The sequence below is a fragment of the Aulonocara stuartgranti genome (genome assembly GCF_965226115.1).
Source record: "Aulonocara stuartgranti genome assembly, chromosome: 9".
In the NCBI taxonomy this organism is placed as follows: domain Eukaryota; kingdom Metazoa; phylum Chordata; class Actinopteri; order Cichliformes; family Cichlidae; genus Aulonocara; species Aulonocara stuartgranti.
Window position 1 is genome coordinate 18,425,675 of NC_138960.1, and position 21,413 is coordinate 18,447,087.

Consider the following 21,413-nt stretch of genomic DNA (forward strand, 5'->3'; position numbering starts at 1 on the left):
AGTGACAAACATCTGGAGGCACATGGGGTAATTTTAGTCTAAAATGTTGTCTCGGGTCTCTTGGAAAATGAGCTAAACCTGTCCCCTTAACACTAATTTTCCACTTGCAACTCAACAACAGTAACCAGGCCTGTCGAGCTTCTAATTACTTCACACATGTTGAAGCTGCATTCATGGGTCTGTACTGTGAATTATTGCTTTCGTTGCCTTTTCGTAACCAAAATACCAAATCAAATATCGAAGGAGTGGCAAAGCCCAAGAAATGTGCTATTCGCGTTGGCTGTTAATTGTTCTTTTTACATGAACGTGCAATTTTGTAGGTGGATTACGGTGTAATCTATGCTTGAGTCATTCAGTTTAATAATACTTTTTGTCCATTTAGGTGTAGTTAATTTTATCTTACCATCACAGCTTTATAATAACTGAAGCTGTTTTGAAATTCATCCACTTAGAATGAATTTCAAAACAGCTTCAGCTTTGAAATTCCTGCTCAGTGTCGTGCTCCTTTCAAACACATGCCAAGCAAACTGATCACACCGTGCACATTTTGTACAAAGGGCAGGTGTTACTCATGGAGCACCGTGACATCAAAACTACTGATTTACTTGTCATGTGGGTTGAAATGTGACATTTTCATATACTTTATTACCTCTTGAGGTGAGTTTGGCTGTAGTTACCAGTGTGAAATAGTTAGTAGTTTGTAAAATTCAGCTTTTAAAGTATCTTATTTAATTCTGTTTGTGAGGCAACCAATGTACTGATGTTTTTAAGGGGGTTTGTTTTGTTTTTGTATTTCCCTTTTCTGTGGATTTTTTTTTTCATTTGACTCAGAGCCATCTGGTCAGATGATTTTGCCTGGGTTGTTTAATGTTTGCATCACTTTTTACGCACAACGATGTAAGTAATGGGGGGATTTATATTTTTGCATTAAATCTAATCTTTCCTACATCACAACTTATGCCATAACCTATTGTGAATGTAGCATAATCTCATGTCACTTCAGCCTACAACAACTGTGATTGGCCAGTCTAGTTGCACTGGTGCATTTCCGGCTAGCTCTCCTTCTGCTGCCACTTTTCAAGCTGACTGAAAGAGAGAAGATCAACCTGATGTGCCAAACCTCATTGGCAACTTAAGTTGCAATGGCAAAGTTGCAGAGGAATGCTCGACATACCGCGCGCAAAGCTAAGGGTCTCCCACAAGCAAGGACCTTAGCCACGTGCGTACGCAATGTAGCAGGCTTTACATAGCTTCACCCAGAAGTCCTAAATAGGCTTAAGCAGCCATCAAGTGCATATTTAAGAGTTGTTTTTACAAAATACTGACTTTAGAACCAGTCAAACAAGAACATTTATAACTTCCCTCACTCACTATATCTGCAACCGACAATTGTTGTTTCAGGAAAAGTGATGTTTGCCAGGTAGAAGTGATTAGCCTGTAGACCAATTGCTCTGTGTGTTCTCTGTTGCAACAGAAAGCTAGACAGTCACAGCAAAGATCTATTTACAGTAGTATGTTGAATCGTTGCAGAGCTGACATAATGCAGTAAGTGATGTTCGTTGTTTGCATTTATAATTGAGCACTGGTGGGTCTGCATTGCTCTATCATCACAAGTGAAACCAGGCTGTTTATATTGGACCTGGACCTGATAAATCAGTTGGGGGAGTTGGCGTTGGGGGTGGGGTGATATACTTCAGTACATGTATTTTCACAGCTAAGAAAACAACCAAACAGCATAAGTCCACACAGGCAGACTAATGGTTATTGCATTAGCACTGTGAACTAGCTAGATACAATTACAAAGCTTTGCATTTCAGTTTACAGAGGCTCTCCATGGGAGTCTTCAATAACATATTATGATGGATAAAAAATAAATTTGTGGCTGGCCAACAAACAACATTTTTAAGAATAAAGACTTACATTTAAATTTGTATTAAAAAAATAGAAACATTTCTGAAAGGTAAAAACAAATTCTTGAGACAAAAAGGCAAATTACAAGAAAATCTTGTTTTTAGAACCTTTTTTCCTATTAGATTTCCCAGCTTTTATACTCAAAATATCTAATATGTTCAACCATCGATCCAATCTCTTCTGGTTATCCAGTTCAGGGTTGTGAGGGGCTGGAGCCCTACCCCGGTGCAAGAGGTGAGGTACACCCTGGACAGCTCACCAGCCTGTCACAGGGCTAACACACACAGACAGGCAACCATTCATGTTCGACAATTAAGAATCATCCTGATAATTAATGTCACATTTTCAGTTTGAGTGGGTGTATGAGCTAAATAATACCGATAATATGTTAGATTTACCATTACTCATACATGCCTGTGGAGTCGGTGCAGAAAAACACTGATTGAGAGCTCAATGGGGTGAAAGAAGGACATGACAGGAAAACTATTTGTAAGAAACTAGAGTTGCAGAGGAAAGAAGTCACTATGGGAATTGAGAAAACAGAGAAAGAAAGGGAAAGACAGAGGGGGAGAAAGGGAAAGAGCAATCAAAAGAAAGGCAGTATGAGAAGCAAAAAGGGGGAGAAAAGATTAAACTTTGGATGTAGCTTTGTTAAAAAAGGTGGGGCATCAAAAAGCCCACTGGAGAATACAGGGGAATTCTGTTTGCTTGTGCTGCATTACATTCCCTCTGCAGAATTTATGGGAACAATCTGAAATTTGACTTTTAAAATAAAGCTGAAGAGAAAATAAAGCTGCAGAGAAAAGAGTTTCACATTGAATGAAAAACAAATATTTGAACAGATGGAGAAATTTTTGTGTTGCTTCTCTCGCTGTGTAGTTTCATAAGCATTGCACACTACGCCTCATTCAGATTTCACCCTTCAACAGCTCGCTAAAACACACAACTGAAGAGAAAAGACATACAGGAAAGGGAGAGACAGGCAGAAGAGGGAGGGAAGAAGAGAGGAAGTGAGATAGAGAGGACGATTTGGGATAACAGCCGCTTGGTATGTACACAACCGCTGTGAAGGGAAATAAACACATCCACATTTGAGACAGGCACAGTAAGGAATATCCATGTTGTTTTTATGTCTCTGTACGTCAGGGTTTACGTATCTCTAAATCTACATCAGCGTATGTTTCTGCTTTCTAGAAGTTTGAAGTGTTTCCAGCGGCAACACCCAGCTAGTCGACATGCGGTCAGCTCCCCCCCTCCCTCCTCCACTAAACACCAATAGACTCATCACACGCCCTGGCCCGGAATCAAGCAAATAAACTCCAGTGCAGCGCGATGGGGAGGCCGCAGTGAACCTCGCAGACCTGACTCGAGCTGAATGCAACTTTTTTTCATTCTATCTTTTTTTTTTTTTCTCGAAACATTAAAACAACCAAGCACATGGGACGGATTATCTGTCTGGGTTTCACATGGTTTTTCGATGATGCTATGAGTGTTTTTGAGCGTATGTCGTTTGCTATGATAGTGATCAGTGGTTGTCACATAGCAACATCCACAATTTGAACACATCAGTGAGTAATAATTCCAAAGCCGAATGTTTAGAAGCACAAACACATGCCAAAGTCTTTTATTGCACTCATCCTTCTTAGTTCTCTGCCGCATGCTATTTTATGACATACAGCAAATAACAGATTATTAGGAAATTGAGGAAACATCTCCTTCTGGAAAAGACTGTGTAATATTTTCTAGGATCAAAAGCTAAAATATATAGATGTCATTTAGTGACTCATTTCAGCATTTTATTTATTTCTTTTTGTCAAAGAAAGCCAAGCCATCCACGACTGACTTAAACAGTGGACAATGCCCTCTACTTTATTTTAAAGGGTTGCTTTTAAAATAAACTCAGGTGTGATGTCACTACCAAGTTCCGGCATCCAAGTTCCGAGATATCTGGAATGTGGCGTCAGTCGTTTACCAGGTCCCAAATACAACATTGATATAATCGAGCTGCTAACTGAGGTTACAGAGCATAAGGCCTCAATAATAATAACAATAATAATACATTTTATTTAAAAATCGCGCCTTTGAAAGCACCCAAGGACACTGTACAACAAATAAAAACACAAAAACTGGAAATATACACAATAATAAGAATAACAGATACAAGTTAGGAGCATACAGAGGTTTAAACATAAGCAATTTTAAACAGATGAGTTTTGAGGGTGGACTTAAAAAGAGGGAATGAACTAATATTTCTGAGGTCAGGGGGTAAGGAATTCCAAAGTCGAGGGGCAGAGCAACTAAAAGCCCCGCCCCCCATTGTAATCAGACGAGCGGAAGGAGAGAAAGAGAAGATGAAGATCTGAGGCACCGGGATGGGAAGTTCATCTGTACTAAATCAGAGAGGTATGGTGGAGAGAGAGAATGAATAGCCTTAAATGTATAAAGGATTCTTTTAAAATGGATGCGAAATTTAACCGGGAGCCAGTGTAGCTGCTTCAGGATTGGGGAGATGTGGTGGGTAGAGGAAGTTCTAGTAATAATACGGGCGGCAGAGTTCTGGACACGTTGGAGCTTGTTAATGGATTTTTGTGTAAGGCCAAATAATAGTGAGTTACGGTAATCAATTCGAGACATAACAAGATTATGGACGAGAATGGCAGTGGCATGAGGAGTGAGGAAAGGGCGGAGGCGATTGATTTTACGGAGTTGAAAATATGCTGCACGTGTGACATTATTGATATGTGAATTAAAGGATAATGTGCTATCGAGAATGACACCCAAGCAGAGATGGGCAGTAACGCGTTACTTGTAACGCGTTACTGTAATCTGATTACTTTTTTCAAGTAACGAGTAAAGTAAGGGATTACTATTGCAAAAACGGTAATTAGATTACCGTTACTTTCCCGTAGGAACGCTGCATTACTGCGTTACTAAAACCGTGATTTTTTTGCGAGAATGTCTCACGACAGTGAGGTAAGCGAGTGCGCCGTTAGTGACAACAGCTGTGTGCAGATCAACAATGGATCATATATCGATTGTGGGAGAGAGCATGAGCGTGCAGCGTTTAAAGCGTGGAAGTACTGACCTTACTTTGAGTTTGATTCCATAAAAAGTGACAAAAACATTAGTGTCCATTGTGCGTGGGAAGAAAACTTCTTTTTACAGGGAAAAAAAACCCCTAAACAAGCACCGAGTGCGCTACCACGTAATGGGAAATTCACAGAGAAACTCGCGGATTCTTCAACTGACCGCAGCACACCTGCACCAGGGTAAACCTCCGCCTACCCCAGTCCTGCTTTACAGGTGAAAATAGAGCAAAAGGACCGCTGAGTCTTTGACTTTATTTATTTTCTGCTGTGTTTTACTTGCATCTATTTGAAAGACTGAATGTAAACACAAAAAATATTTTATTTTATGTGCTGGAATGTGCAGAAAATAGGTTTAAATGTTAAACTAATTTATTCAAGTCAGAGAATGTTGCATATAATTACATTTTTGCTTGATGCATAAAGTTAAAAGATTAAAACTGATAAAACAAGTTTTTAAAAAAAGATACTTTTCCATTTGATTACATTTTGTATGATGGATTGTGCAGAAAAAGTAGAATTGGGCTGAAAGATCTATCGCTTTATCACCTATTCAGGTTGTAAATCGTGTTTTTAAAAAGTAACTAAGTAACTAAGTAATTAATTACTTTTGAAAATAAGTAATCAGTAAAGTAACAGGATTACTTTTTTGGGGAAGTAATCAGTAATTAGTTACTGATTACTTTTTTCAAGTAACTTGACCAACACTGCACCCAAGCTTTTCACAGAGGGAGAGATAGGGACCAACGAATTATTGATAGTGAGAGAAAAATCGTTAATTCTGGATAGCAATCGTTTAGTGCCGACCAGGAGAAGTTCTGATTTATTGCTGTTGAGTTTAAGGAAGTTGGAGGAGAACCAGGAATTGAGTTCAGCTAAGCAGAGGGTGAGGGAGGGTGGAGGAAGAGTAGAATCGGGTTTGGTAGAGAGGTAAAGCTGGGTGTCATCGGCATAGCAGTGGAACTGAATGTTATATTTACAAAAAATGTGTCCAAGTGGAAGAAGGTAAATCATGAAAAGGAGGGGCCCGAGGACAGATCCCTGGGGCACCCCAGTAGATAAAGGAGAAGGCTGAGAAGTGAAGGGTTTTAATTGAATGAACTGAGTGCGGTCAGACAGGTATGATTTAAACCAGGCTAATGGAGTATGAGAGAGACCAAGAGAAGCTAATCTGCTAAGAAGAATGGGATGAGATATGGTGTCAAAGGCTGCACTCAAGGAGAATAAGGATGGAGAGGAGACCAGAATCAGCTGCCATAAGAAGATCGTTTGTTATTTTTATAAGAGCAGTTTTAATCCCACAAGCCTACAGACTGGTTGGTGACAACCTGGTCGCTAGGGAAAAATGTATAATCTGGATGCTTCCTGGACCCTGTTGAAAACATTGCTGTGAGTGCTGCGAGAAATGATCAAGTGTGCCATGGAAGAGTATCTGGTTCCACCTGATTCGTATTCTAAGCGATTGGCGAGAGTAACGGGCAAAACAATTATATTGCCTTCCACTAGAGGGCAGTACAACTACCTGCTCTAATTAAATGGGTTGTCAACTGCCAGTAACACAGAAGAAGAGGAAGAAGAAATTACATAATAGTCATGCTTTTATGAGATGACACAGCGCATAATAGCAACAGATAAATATTTGAAATGAAAAAGTAGTCAATCTGGCCTGGGCCCTGGAGAAAATTCCCACCCAGATGAAGGCCCTAGCATGAGTAGTGGTCAGAAAAAAGCTCAAAAAGGTACCGCTGTCTGGTGCGTGGGTAAAATTATCAATATGCTTTTTGTGACATTTTTGTTTGGTAATTTTTCTAATGTGAAATATGTGCCGTGGCTCCAAAAGGTTGGGAACCACTGCATTAACCAGTTTCTAGGCCTATGTGACTGGGACGTAAAAGGACATTTAGTTGCAGATGGAGTACATCTGTGGGACAAGAGACTAACTGGGGGCTAACTGTTCATTATAAAACTCAATTGGAGATGGTTTACCAGACCAGTTCTTTACAAAGACTGAGAAATGCAAGAAATCAAATTTATCAGTACAGTATTTAGCGTCATAGCAAAGTCTGTGGCATTTTAAATATTTTTTTATCCAAACAGTAATATTCAATTGTAGACTAATAAGACCTTACATTTTGAGACTCCACAGACATCCTGATGGGGAGACTGTTATTAGCAAAAAAACTAGACTAGTGTAGACGTTCAACATTACAGCTTATTACGAAACTAACTAAAGTTAGAATTTAACATAATTTTTAAAGCCTAGTTTTTGCTAAATGACTTTTTTTTTCCACCCACGTGTAAAATTTAAACAAGCTTCTGATACAAACAGTCCCAACAACTCTGCATTTGAGAGGAAGTCGTTACAATAAATTTGAGTCCTGTTGTCCACACCAGTATAGTGTTCAGCGTCTTGCCTCAACATAGAGTATCTGGTGACACACATAACCAACCCTATAATTAACTGCCGGTCTCCTCCACCATTTGAACACAGTCAGCTTTTATCATTCAAATATCTAGCTCCATGTCGAGAAGCAATTTCTCAGTCAGCTTAAAAGCGTTTTACCTTTGCTTCTTTCATCTTATTCAGCTTCTTACTGGCTCTAAAACAGGACCATCAAAGGCTGCTCTGTCTGTCACGATAGCGAGAAGTGTTTAAACACGTCAACAAGAAATCAAATCCACAAACAAACACAAGCATGCGGCAGCTTCAAAAAACACTTTCAGATTGGTGCATTACAATGATTGCTGTTCATCAAATCAATGTCAGACCTCGGATAGAAACACATAATAGGCAATTTCTACTACTATTCCTACAACTGGTAATAATAGTAATAATAATAATAATAAGAAATTGCCTTTAAGTATGTAACTACAGTCTAAGAACCCACAACATCAATATTTTATAAGTCATTATGTGCTTATTGTAGAGGCCTCACAGGGAGGTCCCTGATGTCCCTGATATCATACATCTAGGACCCTTCAGCATCATCAACACTGCCCTCTGAGACACAAAAAGGAATTTAGTATGAGGAGCTAAGAGGCTTCCTGCTCAGCAGGAGAGAGGCTCTCAAGACCAGAATCATTATTCTTCATCTAGTGAGTTTTAACAGGAATTGCTCTAATGCACTTGAGCTAAATTCACACAAAGAAATTAAAGTTCATAAACTATAATACTGCCATGCAAAGAATGTGCAGACACTTACTCCCTAAGGGGTTTCCTTTTGCCAAAGCGAAGACCCCACGTGCGTGTTAAATACTTGGAGGCCTGCTTTAAATGAGGATGGATAAGCATGTAGTGGTTAAACTGGGTAGGGAGGGGGTAGCATGAGGAATGTGACACCACGAGCAAAGAGAGATGATGAAGGTCGCTTGCAGGAATCTCACAATTTCCCACTGAGAGGCATTTAAGAGTCATATTTATAAAAAGCCTAACCCTGGATTTTTCACTTTCTCTTTCCGCTCATGCCTTAATGGTTTACTGAAACACGTCTGGCAAGGCTTTAGGGTCACTGCAAGCTAAACAAACATCTAATTGTGGTTATCTTCTCAAATTTCCATGTTTACTTCAGTTTAAAAATACACAACTTTGTTTTTAAAAGGAAATCTTAGATGAGTAAATACAGAAGACTAAATAAACTGATGTCTTAGAAAAACACAGATATGTGCAGCAATAAAAATGCTTTGGATTATTTCTTTAAGAGTGCGCTGTAGCTGTCCTGTCTGTGTGTAACAATAGGAGTCCATGTAAACAAGCATTGTGTTTCTATATACAGACAAGGCCTGCTTAGGAAGGCTTTTGATGAAGAGCAGCAGAGCGACCCTCCTACATTCATGCTGGGCTGCAGACGTGAGCAGCATACTGAGGGACTGGAATGACAAGCCGGATGCTCCAAGGAATGCTGAGGCCTTGCCAAGCCAACGGCACATGCAGCTCTGACTGCCCCTCTAAAGAGTGAGGGCTTGAAATGCAAAAGTGCAGCACAAAGCCACCCTACTGCCACACAGCGTGCAGGAAAGACACCTTCGCCTTTAACGTGTTGTTTTTCTAAATGTTTTACAACCACTCCTGGGTGAAAACTGTGCTTTTATAAGGCACTCAATGAGATTCAACTCCTAGTGTTAATGTGATGCTCTAACAAAGACTTGAAAATGCATTAATTCTATCCACGCAAAGCAAGAACACATTAGAGTAATGGACTGTCAATCCTAATTAGATAATCATTCAAGGGGGCTTGTGATGGAGAGCTGCAAGGAAATGGTTTGTGTGCATCTCCCTCATGCAACACCTGAGGTCCAGCTCACAGTGCACATCTAATGCATGCAGAATTTGATAATATACTCTCTGACTTACCTCTGCTGCCATTTTCTTCATCCTGGTAGAGGAAAGAAAAAAGAGAAAATAAGCATCAGCATTTTCCTCTGTTGATTATTTCTTAATATTCTTTTATATTGGCATATATCTCCACTGCATTTCATTCGGAGAAGCCAAGAAAGACTCTGTAAACACAAATGCAGATCATTTCTCATGTCAATCATCAATACCCATCCTATGCTAAATATTAGCCTATATCTAATATGCTAATATGCTTTCGTGAGAATTCAGCTTATAAATACAGTTTTGTGTAATGAAGCACAGAGCTGAATACCACCATACGATGGTGCCTTTTTGTTTTTGTTCTGTGATGCTAAAATGGAAATGTGTACACAGACATCATGTGGGTTGTGGGGAACGCAAGTGTAGCATCAAACTGTGGTTGTTGGACTTATAGCAGGTGCTCGGAAAACTTCAACGTATCACCACACCCCATGTTTACTCACAAACGTTTCCAAAAATGAAAGTAACAAAAATGAACTACTTGTGAAGCACAAAAACGCTGGCAAATCTTACTATGATAGACTCAAGAGCTGAGAAACCAAAGTAAGCGTGCAGGTACGTCTTACGCTGTGTGCACGGTCGAAGCATTTCCTTTTCTGAAGTTTTAGGTGAGGGACTACAGTGATTGCCAATGAAAGTGAAGATTACAACAACAATCTCTTAAACAGTTTAGACTAAAGGAAACACATTTCATAGCCATGCTTGTGTTTTTCCACTTATTTAACACATAAAACTGTTATTTCCTTCAGAGCCCACACACTTCTGCTTTAATCCACCTCCGCTCTGTGACACACATGTTCTGCATGTACCCTCTAAGTCACCCTGCTCTCCCAAGGCTTTGCTTAAGACGGCCTGACCCTCTTCAAACTAACTCCAATATCCTCACATTGCGATTAGTCAAGAACTCGAATCCAAGACTCTAAAAGTAATTACAATGAGAAGAAGTGATGGATGTACAGGCATGAGCTCCTTTTTAACTGTCCTCTTGTCGGCTAAGGTTATGTAATAGAAGAGCTCGTTATGGTCAAATGTAATGTTTCATTCTGAATGCTTTTTCACTGAGCTAAAAGGAAGAGAAATCTTGCGAAACAGCTTGTAATTCTTTACACCAACATAACTAAAAGAACAGAGAGAAAAGTGCTAATTGCCAAGTGTGGGAGACGACATTAGTGCCTCGAGTTTTCTTTCTAATGCCAGCTCCATATTGAAAATGTTACAGCAAGATCACAGAAAAAACAAGTAGACCCAGACTGGACTTGAAAGTGCCCGAAACAACACTGTGATACCCAAGAAGACCTCTGGGAGAATCTGTCTATCTCTCTGGTTTCATAAAAGTCTGAAAATCCTAACTGTCGTGCCACAGTTTCTCTTTCAACATGCAGAACCGAAGCCAAAAGCTATAAACAGAACATGCTATGCTGACTTTGTAGGAAATCCTTCTGTGCAAAAACAAGAGGTTGTCAAAATAGACTTCAGAGGAAAGTAAACGCAACTTATCCAGAATTATCACTTACAAAAACTAATAAGAGGCATGCTATGATAAGCTTTGAGTGAACTGACTCAAAACATCGGCACATTTTCCCATTAAAGGAGACCTATGTGTGCAGCCAGAGCCCTTTACCCCATGTTAGTCTGTGCCCATTCAGAGCCGGAAGCACTGCAACGACTGGATTAATACCAAAGGGCAGATTGGTCCTGATGTTATCTAGAGGATGGCTGGCAGAGTTCCTAGGTGGGATCAAAGAAGTGAGGCATGGCTAAAACCCCTGCTGTTGAACATAACTAACACTACACAGGAATATTAACATTAGAGTTTAACTAAAACACAGTGAGGTTGGTGTCTGTGATGGCGGAGCTTCCAGTTTTCCATAACGCTCTTACAAAAGCAGATGCCGAACTGCAAACTAATTCCAAGCAGCTCTTTGACTTTTGTCCACACTTTAAAAGTGGCAAAAGTTTGTATGAAAGATATGTGCTTTATTTTTAGCATGCCATTTCTGGACACTGTTTTTCACATTTTTATTTTAGACACTGTCGTTACATTTATAAATCCAATAAATCTTTTCCTCTTAACACAGTTGGAACACTTTTATGGCTTGGATAAAGAAAATAATCAACAACTTTCAGGAGAATAACAAAAATGTTACATTTTTATTAATTTGATTATTTTTTAAAAAAGAACAAGATTAGCCCTCTGAGGTTTAAGTCATCGTATTTGGCACCTCTAACTTTAACCCTTAATCTATATTTTGGAGAAGGCCAGAGCAGACGTTTTGGAGGGAAAATATGACATTTTTTATCTGTGCCAGTTAAAAAAAGACTTGGGAGAATCTTTTAATATGACCTGAGTTGGGCTTCATGGAGTTTTTAATAGTATCCAGGTCCTGTGGCTGCAAAACAAGCTTAAATCATCACCTCTCCACCTCTGTGCTTGACAGTTGGTATGGGGCATTTGTGTTAATATGTTGTCGTTGGTTTTCCCCAAACGCGGAGCTCTGTCTCCACATTGTTCAAGAGGTCTTGTGGTCTCCTCAGAAGCAAATTTGCAAACCTAAGCTGTGCCATGTTCTCTTTAGAGAGAAGAGGTTTTCTTCTGGCCACTTCCAAACAATCCATACTTGTTCAGTGTGCTGTCCAAAGTGAGCCCTACAGAGTCTGACATGCAGCTTTAGGGTTTTTTGTAGTTTCTCTGAGCATTGGGGTGAATATGTCGGGACGTCCAATCTTGGGAAAATTTGCTAACTGTATTAAATGTTGAATTTCTATCCTACATCTGTAGGTTTCTCTCTATAGAATGATGGACTTCAAATTGTATGGAAATGGCCTCATAAGCCTTCCCAGGTTGGTGAGCAGCAAAGGTTTATTCTTTAAAATTAGTTTTTAAGATGTCTTTCTCTCTCAGCACTGTGTTTACACACCTGAATACTCCTGGCAGCTACTTATTGCACCTTCCACATAAAACTGCATTTTGGCTTGGCAGGGTGTGATACATCCTGTAGTGTTGTTCTTCTGATGTTGTAATACCATAAATTTAAGATTTGCTGGGAATCGCATATTTTTTTCTTATCTACTAATATGTAAAACTTTTGAATTTAAAGAGAATGTGCTATCATTTGCATATATGACTGTGTTAAAACAAACCCAGCTGCTTTTTCTTGGCAGTTAAAAGAACTGGGATTATGTATTTTTCTAGTCTCACGCAAATGTGATGATCACTAATCAGTGTGGCTACCATAAAGCTATTTAACGTAAAAGAAAGATAAAAAAAGACTAATAAAAGGATGAAAACACTGAAGTTGAAGTTCCTCCAAGTATAAAACTTTAAAAATGTCTTTAATATCAATATTGTCCAATAAAATGTGGATGCAGTATAACAGAAGCTAAAACAAAGTCTAAAAGATCTCCTGAATGTTTATATATGAAACCAAGTTTAACATGCCTCAAAAATACCAAAGGCCTGATATCAGATCCCCAAGTTTGATCAACCAATAACCTTTTATGCAGGCATCTTTATTTTAAATTAAGTGAGATCCTTCTTCGGTTGGTTGTATTGGGAGTTTTTTTTTTAATATATTAATGTCACCAGAGAGGTCAGAGATATTCATTGACCTTTAGTGAGTTGTGGACGGCAGACTCAGGCGGGTAGACGATAAAGTGTCGCAGTGTGAAGCCGAAGCCCTGGGATGTCCGGCGCAGGCGAAGCGTCTTGGGCCCCGGCCAGGAAAAAGGCTCGTCGTCCACTCCGGGAGAAGCGGCGGCTGACGCCTCGCTCTGATCCCGCCCATCCTTCTGCTTGGCCTGAAAAGAGGAAAAACAAACAGGAACTTGAGTGTTTATCTTCAGAACAGAAAGTGCAGGTGGAAGCCGGACATAAATACTAGAAAGGAGGTCTTTAAAACATTAGCTTGACGTTTTACAAACTAATTTTCTAGTGTTAGGTTAATGATATGGTTTCACTTTCTTCTTAAAATAGGAATTTGCTCGGTAGCTGACGTCAGCACCACTGGTTTCGCTTTTTTCCGAGGTCGTTAATGAGCTGTTTACTTATTCCAGCCAATCACTACAAAGGTGGCTTAAAGGAAGAGGAACTAAAACAGCTTATTTCAAACAGTTAATGAGCTGAGGGGATGCACCACTAATAGAAAACTAGACTAGTAGAGTGCAAAAATAAAAACAGGCACGAATTAGGATAATAGGTTCCCGTTAAATGTCTAAGATTGTAAGTATAGCTTGACTGAGAATTTGTTTTTAACATGAAAACTAAACAAAAAAAATTGCATAATTGATCATAACCTCACCCCTAAAAATGAGTGGAAATCCCTGCTGCAGATGTTGTTCTGCATTATCAGATATGAAATCTGCTATTTCAGAGTCAGAACAAACTAAGAGCCACATAAAAGAGCACTCACTCCGCTAACAACACCCCCGATAATTGTGTAAAGCAAAGTGGTTTTTGGTCAAACAAAGAGAAGTGTGTTTTTACTTTTAAAAAAAAACTGCCCATGGCTATGCACAGATCTTATTCATCAACTTGATGTAAAAACACGAGAAATCCCTTGTTGGCGATTCTTCACAGGTATCACAGAGGAGCAGGTTGTTCCAGCTGAATAACACCGGGTCATTTTGTGGTTTCAGAAACAGGAAGATAGAGTCAACAAGAGGGTTCACTGTTAGTTCAGTGTGTTTTCATGTTAAGTAATACTTCATAAATAACTGCCACCTGAAAAAAGAGCTGTTGAATATCTTTCTTTGTTCCTCTCATCACAAACACTTTGGAAGATTAACACCATCGCAGTGGATGATTAACATTCAGTAAATCTGTAATATAACATCTGTGGGAAGTCAAACAGCTACATATTTTTATGATTACTTCCACCAAAGCACCTGAAGCTCGTAAGGGGATTATTTTGGTTTTGTTTTATGGACTTTTCTAAACTTTGACTTCACTGACATTTTGCACTCCAGCTCAAAATGTCTCAAATATAAAATTATCAATACGATCTGCCAAAATGGTGAGAAATTCATCAAACTCTGTGAAAGCTGTTGATTAAGACCTCATTTCGGGCACATGTTTTTGTTTAAAACAGTTGAAATTCTGACTAAAAACAGTAAAAAGATTTTGTTCTTGGGTTGTGGTTAATGTCAGAAATCACAGTATCTGTCAAAATAATCAGGACTGTCATTTAAGCCTTTTTCTGCTTCCTCAACCTCCACACAGCCATACAGTACATATGGCTTCAGTTATTGCACATTCGGGGCTTTGCAGGGCTATTTGACATACTTGCGTGATGACAGACTTATCTTCTACATACCAACTGTGACTAGCACAAGATAAAAAAAAAACCCAAAACAACCTTTTTAAATGCTGGCAGCTCTCATGTTGCGTAACATTACAGTTATGCCTACGTAACACAACACATGTGGCACATGAGCTGCAAAACTCTCACTTTAATCGTTGTATAAGGGGGGGGAAAAAGAAAGTGTAGCCGAGATGATAACACAGTGCGTCACTGACTGCACACCATGCTCATTTTCTGAAGATGAAAATTAAAACTGTATGTGCAGAAAGGCTGTGTGGTTGTTCATATCTGGGCTTATAGATCTAGGGTTGCATGTTGATGAAATGTGATCGGTTTGTGAGCCAATACATTTTTCAAGAGCATTATGTGGAAAAAAAGGAGATATGCATGTATATAGATGAACATAACATACAGCAAAGTCCTAAAAACTATTAAACATTATTAGCTTTAATAGTGCATTATTAGTTAGTATCATTGTTATTATTAGTTAATTACTCAATAATTAGTAATCTGTTGCGATTCCTTAACCATTCCTAAACTTTTGGACTATTAAGTGAAACTAAGTTTTTGGAGCACTGAGAATATTACTGGGAAAATTTGAGTAGTATTTACTTGTTTTCCAATTTCGACTCAATTGAAACCAAAGTAGCGACTAAGTATATCACACGGTGTTTGGCTGACTCGATACTGTGTTCATAATGAATAGCCACATTACAGGAAGGAAATAAGGCTTAATTATCTTACTGCCATCTGTTCATGCTGCAACATTGCTGGAACTTCTAATGTTATTTCTAATCTACAAGAGAAGTCTATCTGATATAAAATCATTTCGTCTGATGCAAGAGTTTTTGTAAGAATTCTTGGATGCACAGCTGTAGAAAAACTTTATTTACATGCCCACATAGCAAAATAACCATTGAGGACTGAAGAAGATTTGGTGGCAGAAAGTACCACAACATACTGGAGGGGTGAAGTAATTTATTTCTCATCTAATACGAGCCGCAGACTGGATTTAGGTGTTAGACTGATTGAAGACTGCCTCCATCAAAAAAAAACAAAGGAGATGGAGGTCCATCATTCTCCTCATCCTTCCACTGAAAGAGATGCAGACACCCGGAGTGGGTGCAACTCTGTTGCTCTGTCTTCTCATGATGAGACAGGACACAGGGAAAGAGCTGAACACCATGAGCGATCAGCCTTTCATCTTTCAAATTTTCCCACAATACCATTAATAAAGTACTGATGGAGGAGGAAATAGCCGCACTTTTGAGTAAAAGAGTACAAATGAGCTTCTCTTCCAATGCTTGGTGTGTTAAAATCAACTACGAAGCATTAAATCACAAGTAATGATCTTTTGCTTAGTCCAAAGTAAATTTTCAAACTATTTTTGTAACCTTTACAACAGTACTAACATTGCACCTTGTTCAAGCAATAGGAAATATTTTATCGTCTCAATCACAGCGACTCAGTATGACGGCATAAGCGATCTTTCCTGGTGCTGTCTGAGCAGCGAGACTCCTGTCACATCCATCACCAAAGTAACGATGGAGCTGAACCACTGCACCACAGGGCGTGCGTTAGCGGTTACTGCTAACACTACCATAGTCGTTCCAGGATGCGGGAGCCTGCCAAGAGTTTCAGCCTCAACCCAGATCTCTCCACAGGCTCTTCTCCTACCAAAATACGGCTTAGGTATGGATCCAAAACAAAGACATTGTTTCTCTGGTTCCTCTTTCCTCTCTCCTGCCTGTCTGCCTGGGAGCAGCACATGTAGAAACCTCCAGAGAGTGGGATGGGTGTGGGCCTAATGGTATGACTGGTGAAATCACCACCAATATCCAGTGGTGTGGAGCTGGATGTAAGCCACAGTCCATAATGTAACCAGAGGAGAAGAGGGAAAAGAGCTGACGCAGTGCAACTCAGCTGTTTGTTTTGATTTCGTGTTTAAAATTTAAATTCGCATTATGCAATAGTTGAGCTATTAGGCTTAAATGCCTATGGCAAAGCTTTATTTTTCTTACTACTGAATTATAGAAAAAAGAGAAGCAGGATAGAAGGGAAACTATTACTGTCTAGATATTTGAAATGTATAATGCTATAAATCTTTTCTAAACAAGCTCACAATTACCTGATAAATACTAATCAATTATGCATGCAATCTGTTCATCAAAACACTCACCATTATGTGCACGCTGAGGGCTTGCTGCAGGCTCTGGTACCATATGGCAACACAGACATCAAAGTACATTTCCAAACCTGTTCCCGCTTCTTTATGTATATGCAGTTTGACCAAATCTAAATGGCATTACTTGTGGACTCAGTTTTCTTTCCTTTTCTTAAAAAAAGTGTGTGAGTCACACTCTGCAGCTTTCATACTGTCTTCGTTTTCTTTCCAAACTTCTCTCCCCACAGGCTCTAACATTAGTAATCCTTATTCACTCTATCATAGGAAAATATGCCTTTAATTCCCTAATTTGGCAGCGCAACGGTTGACTTCATTTCACTAAGGTTTAGCCCACTCCACAGAAAATAAAGAATGGCTGCTGTCATGGTTATATTTAAGAAAATAATCGTGAAAATATGAGGTGCAGATGGAACCAAAAACAATATTGTCCCCTGACAATATCATTCTGAATCTACCCTAGGGACCAATAACAATAAACGAAACCTAACCCAAACACACAGAGACACACTCACATTACCAGAGATATCGGTCAGTGAAACAGGACTACCCTGCTGTTGGGGAGCAGGATGACGCACACAAAATTCCTCAGACAGTACAACAAAGTGTAGCTGCCCCTAACCTCTCCTCCCCGCTCAGATGCTTCCTATGTAAACCTATATGCCTCTGCCAGATATGCCTTAAACACATTTTTTAGGGAGTTTGGTTATCCCCCAGCGCCTCAAAACTCGAGCACAGCTCCACTCTTCACAATCTCAAATTGCCAAGATGCTCTCCAGGATGCTCTCATGCACATGTACACCCACTCCTTACCCGAGATCGGACGCAGTTCTTCCTGGAGGCTTCTCGAAGCCGAGCCCAGGACACGTTGCGGTTGGGACTGGTGAGCCCCAGTTCCACTTCGCCCCAGTAGGCTCTGGCCAAAAGCTGGAACCAAAGACAGTATGGCTCTGACAAGCAGCCATCCACACCCGCTAGTCGAGCCCAAGGGCATCCTCCGGAAGATGGGGAAGGAGAGAGAGAACAACAACCCTGGGATTTCACATCCACATCCCGTAGATCAGGGTGATCCTTCAGGTGAGCTGGCTTACAGCCTGGAGGGAGCCCGTTCCTCTGGGCCAGCATGGCATAGCCAAGACCGAATAGATGAAAACTGCCTTCAAAAAATGCCCCTGTTTGTGTGTCTTTTCTTCTGGATATTCTACTTCAAGTTTCTAGCAAAGCTCATTTTGCTGCGTCTCTCTTCCTCGGTCTGTTCTGGTCTCAGTCTGGGGAAACAAGGCTGTTCCTATAAGCGTCCAAGAGATACATGATGTTTCCAGTCAGCCGAGAGGAGAGCACAGCGGCTGAGCGCACTGCAGAGAGCCCAGGCCGACTAACTGACGCACCCACCCACTTACCACACAAAACTCTCCTTGAAGTATGCACACACACACAGACACACACACACTTTCAGGCAGCCTGAAGTGAATTCTCCTCCTTTCCAGTCCCCTTCATCTCTCTCTCTCTCACTCTTCTCTCCCACAGCAAACCCCCTTAAAACTTTTAGTTGTGCGCTTGCCAACTCGCGCATGCACCAACACGTGCCGAGGGCAATCAATAAATCATAAGAACAAATAAAAGGAGAAAACAAAAGGCGCACACAAGTCAAAGGAAAGAAAAAATGTTCTCAAATTTAAAGTTTCTGAAAGTTTTTCAAGTTATCTGACAGGAAAAATGAACAACTTCATCTTTGGAAGGAGGCAAGTGGGCCTAAGGCAGATAAGGAAATATATATAGTCCAGAGAAATCTATAACCCACAAAAATGTACTAATAATAATCCACCCACCTTTACATGCCTGCAGCTCATCTGGCAACTACAAAGAGCTGATGCCTGGGTGGCACACACGGTGGTCGGAGAGAATACCAGAAGTTGCACAAACACACGGTGACTGCTGCATATTTCCCCTTTATTTATTTGCTTATTTAACAGAAACCATACAGTTAAGCAGAGCTACAAAGCGAACGTTAATCTGCAGCATGTCCCTGTTAGGCTTCTGGCCACATTTTGCCTACAATCTGGCTGAGTTAGCAGCTGTTGTCCAAAGCCAAAAGACAGATGCCGGAATAAAGTTAATAGAGTTTAAGATTTTCAGGGATTGTTCATACACAGCCAAGACTAAGAAAAAAACCTGTCTGAACCACAGTGTTTACTGCAGTCTTAAGCCTAAGCCTTAGGCTCAGTGTTTACTAGTACAAGTGCTGACCATCTTTAATAAGAGCATCCACTGTTACAACAGGAAATAATAGGAGGTGATGTGTGAAAGTATAACAGGTGTCTTTAGAAAACCTTTTTAATGTGGTGTTTCTGTTGCTACTATTCCATGAATAAAGAAACAGAACCTGAGGAAACAGAGTGAGCAAGTGTCATTTCTAAAATTCCCTTTTATCTGACTTCTCCGACTGCTGAAATAATCAGATGAACTTTAGAATTAATTTATATACTGAACAAAAAGCATGGATCTCTTTCCCATCTGTTATTATATAGCTTTCAACTCATTCCAGGAAATAGGCAGCAAGAGGTTTGTGGGATTCTTAGATCACTTTACAGCGTTAGCATTGTAGCTGCTTCCTCCTGAAAAGTGTGGGGAAAGACAGCAGGGGAATTAGATGCACTCAGATTAGACTGGAATTCAACCAGGGACTGTCGGGTAGTCTCGTAATCCATTATTACTTCACGTGACGTCTTGGAAGTAGCAAGTCATTGAGAACATCTGTGAGGCACCTTTAGCACAATAAATAAAGGCGTGCAGACAAAACAAATCCCACAAAAACACAATTTGAGGTCTTACATGTCACAGAAGGTTATCTACCTTCACCTGTGACGTCTTCTGCATGCACACTCTGGTATTTTAAACTCTGTCTGCAGACACGAGGGGACACAACTGGTACAAGAACCACTAACTGCATTTGAGCTTTTCAACATTAGTTGCGTTCCATAAAACCCCCAAATAACCTTGAGCATGACAGCGATACCCCGCCTCTTTGCCCAGAGCAATTTGTTCTCAATTAGACCCTCAAACTCTGCAACCCTACAGCCAACGCCTTCATACGTCCCCAAGGGAACACCTCTCAAATCCTTCCACCTCTCAAGCTCCACAGAGGCTCAGCAACTGCCTTTTATTTTAGGAGCAGTGAGATGTCTGGGATGACCTCAGCTCTCATACCTTTTAGTAAATCTCTCCGGAAGAGAGCACGGCCCAAACATCAACTTAATATTTAATCACATTTTTCATCCAAGCACTCTCTGGAGCATTTGTGCCGCTTTAACAGCAACTTCAGGATTCCGATGTTCAATGGGTGCGCTTTACACAAAGTGGTGCCATCTTTAATAGCCCGGCGTGTCTCCAGAGTGAGGCATTATGACTGGACAAATTAGCAGTTCACTTCTAGCAACAGCTAATGCATATCAGTGAACAGCCGGCGTGGTGTGTAAAGTCGTTTAGAATGAGAGAGAAAATGTAAATACAGGCCTATTTTGATTCTGAGGAATATTTGCCATCCGAGACAGCAGCGACCATGAAAACAACATCAGGAACCCAGTCGTGGAATGTTCCTTCTCCGCGTTTGGTTATGAGCATCTTGTTACCACATTCACTCGGCTCGATATAGCATGTGGTATGCTGTATGGAAAAGACGGCAGAAATAGAAGTCGCCAAACACAGGCAGCTGAGACACTTGACTTGAGGAAGCCAAAACAAGGATTAAGTCTCACAAGAATGGTTATGTACAAGATGCATACAGTGTGTTACACACATGGGGGGTAAGTCATGAGGTACCGCTTGTGTCTCAAGGCAAACAAGACTTCTTACCTCTATTAATGCATTTAAGGATGTTATAGGGTTTCAAACCACATCATATGTATCGGAATTCCTGTAAATCTAAAACACATGATAAGAAAAATGAATTTGTGTTGGCTGGGAATTACGCTTGGTGCCAAGCAAACAGAAAGAACCAGACACGCCACACAGAAATATTATGCCGTTACCCCGGCAATATACCTGACCACAACAATGCCATCCACTGGAAACGGGTGTTCTCAGTGTGATTTCATGGTTTGTGTGTGTCCGTGATCAAGAGGAACAGCAACTAGTGCTGATTTGAGGCTTGACGCTGGCTGTCCGTCTCATTTCTCCTGATGTCTTTTAATGTTACCACACACAGAAGGTGATGATTTGCCACAAACTGGACCTAAAGGGGTCATGTGTTACAGCCGTGCATGATTCACAGTTAAAAGAATAATTCTTATCTCTCCTTTACTAGGCTTTGGTGCAGCCCCTGCATTCCTCCACTGAAATAATCCATTTTAGCTGTCTAAATAACTACATAATTGTTCTCTTTGTGTGTTTTTGTGCAGTTATGGTAACAGATTCTCTTTTCCAGCCTCAGGAAGTTACTTTATTTTTTCAACTTTTGCAGAGTTTAGCAGTTGAGTTGAAATCGGTGAATGTGAGTGTAAAAATAGGATGTCATGTTTAAGGATATTATTAAGTATACATGGCAACTTTCATACATCTTA

General features: G+C 40.2%; 1 protein-coding gene across 3 annotated transcripts in view; it reads right to left on the reverse strand.

Moving 5' to 3' along the window:
* The window catches only part of arhgap21a (Rho GTPase activating protein 21a), a 106,847-nt gene that overhangs the window by 39,810 nt on the left and 45,624 nt on the right, over window positions 1-21,413 (reverse strand). For 2 of the 3 annotated variants that reach the window (XM_082545868.1, XM_082545867.1), the window contains exons 1-3: window positions 17,668-18,257; window positions 12,982-13,170; window positions 9,349-9,370 (exon numbers count right to left, since the gene is read on the reverse strand). In XM_082545868.1, the coding sequence (XP_082401994.1) occupies window positions 9,349-9,370; window positions 12,982-13,170; window positions 17,668-17,979 (523 nt within the window). In that variant the 5' untranslated portion in view covers window positions 17,980-18,257. Of the gene's footprint in view, window positions 1-9,348; window positions 9,371-12,981; window positions 13,171-17,667; window positions 18,258-21,413 lie in introns of those variants that run through there. The other variant, XM_082545869.1, reaches the window with a different exon arrangement.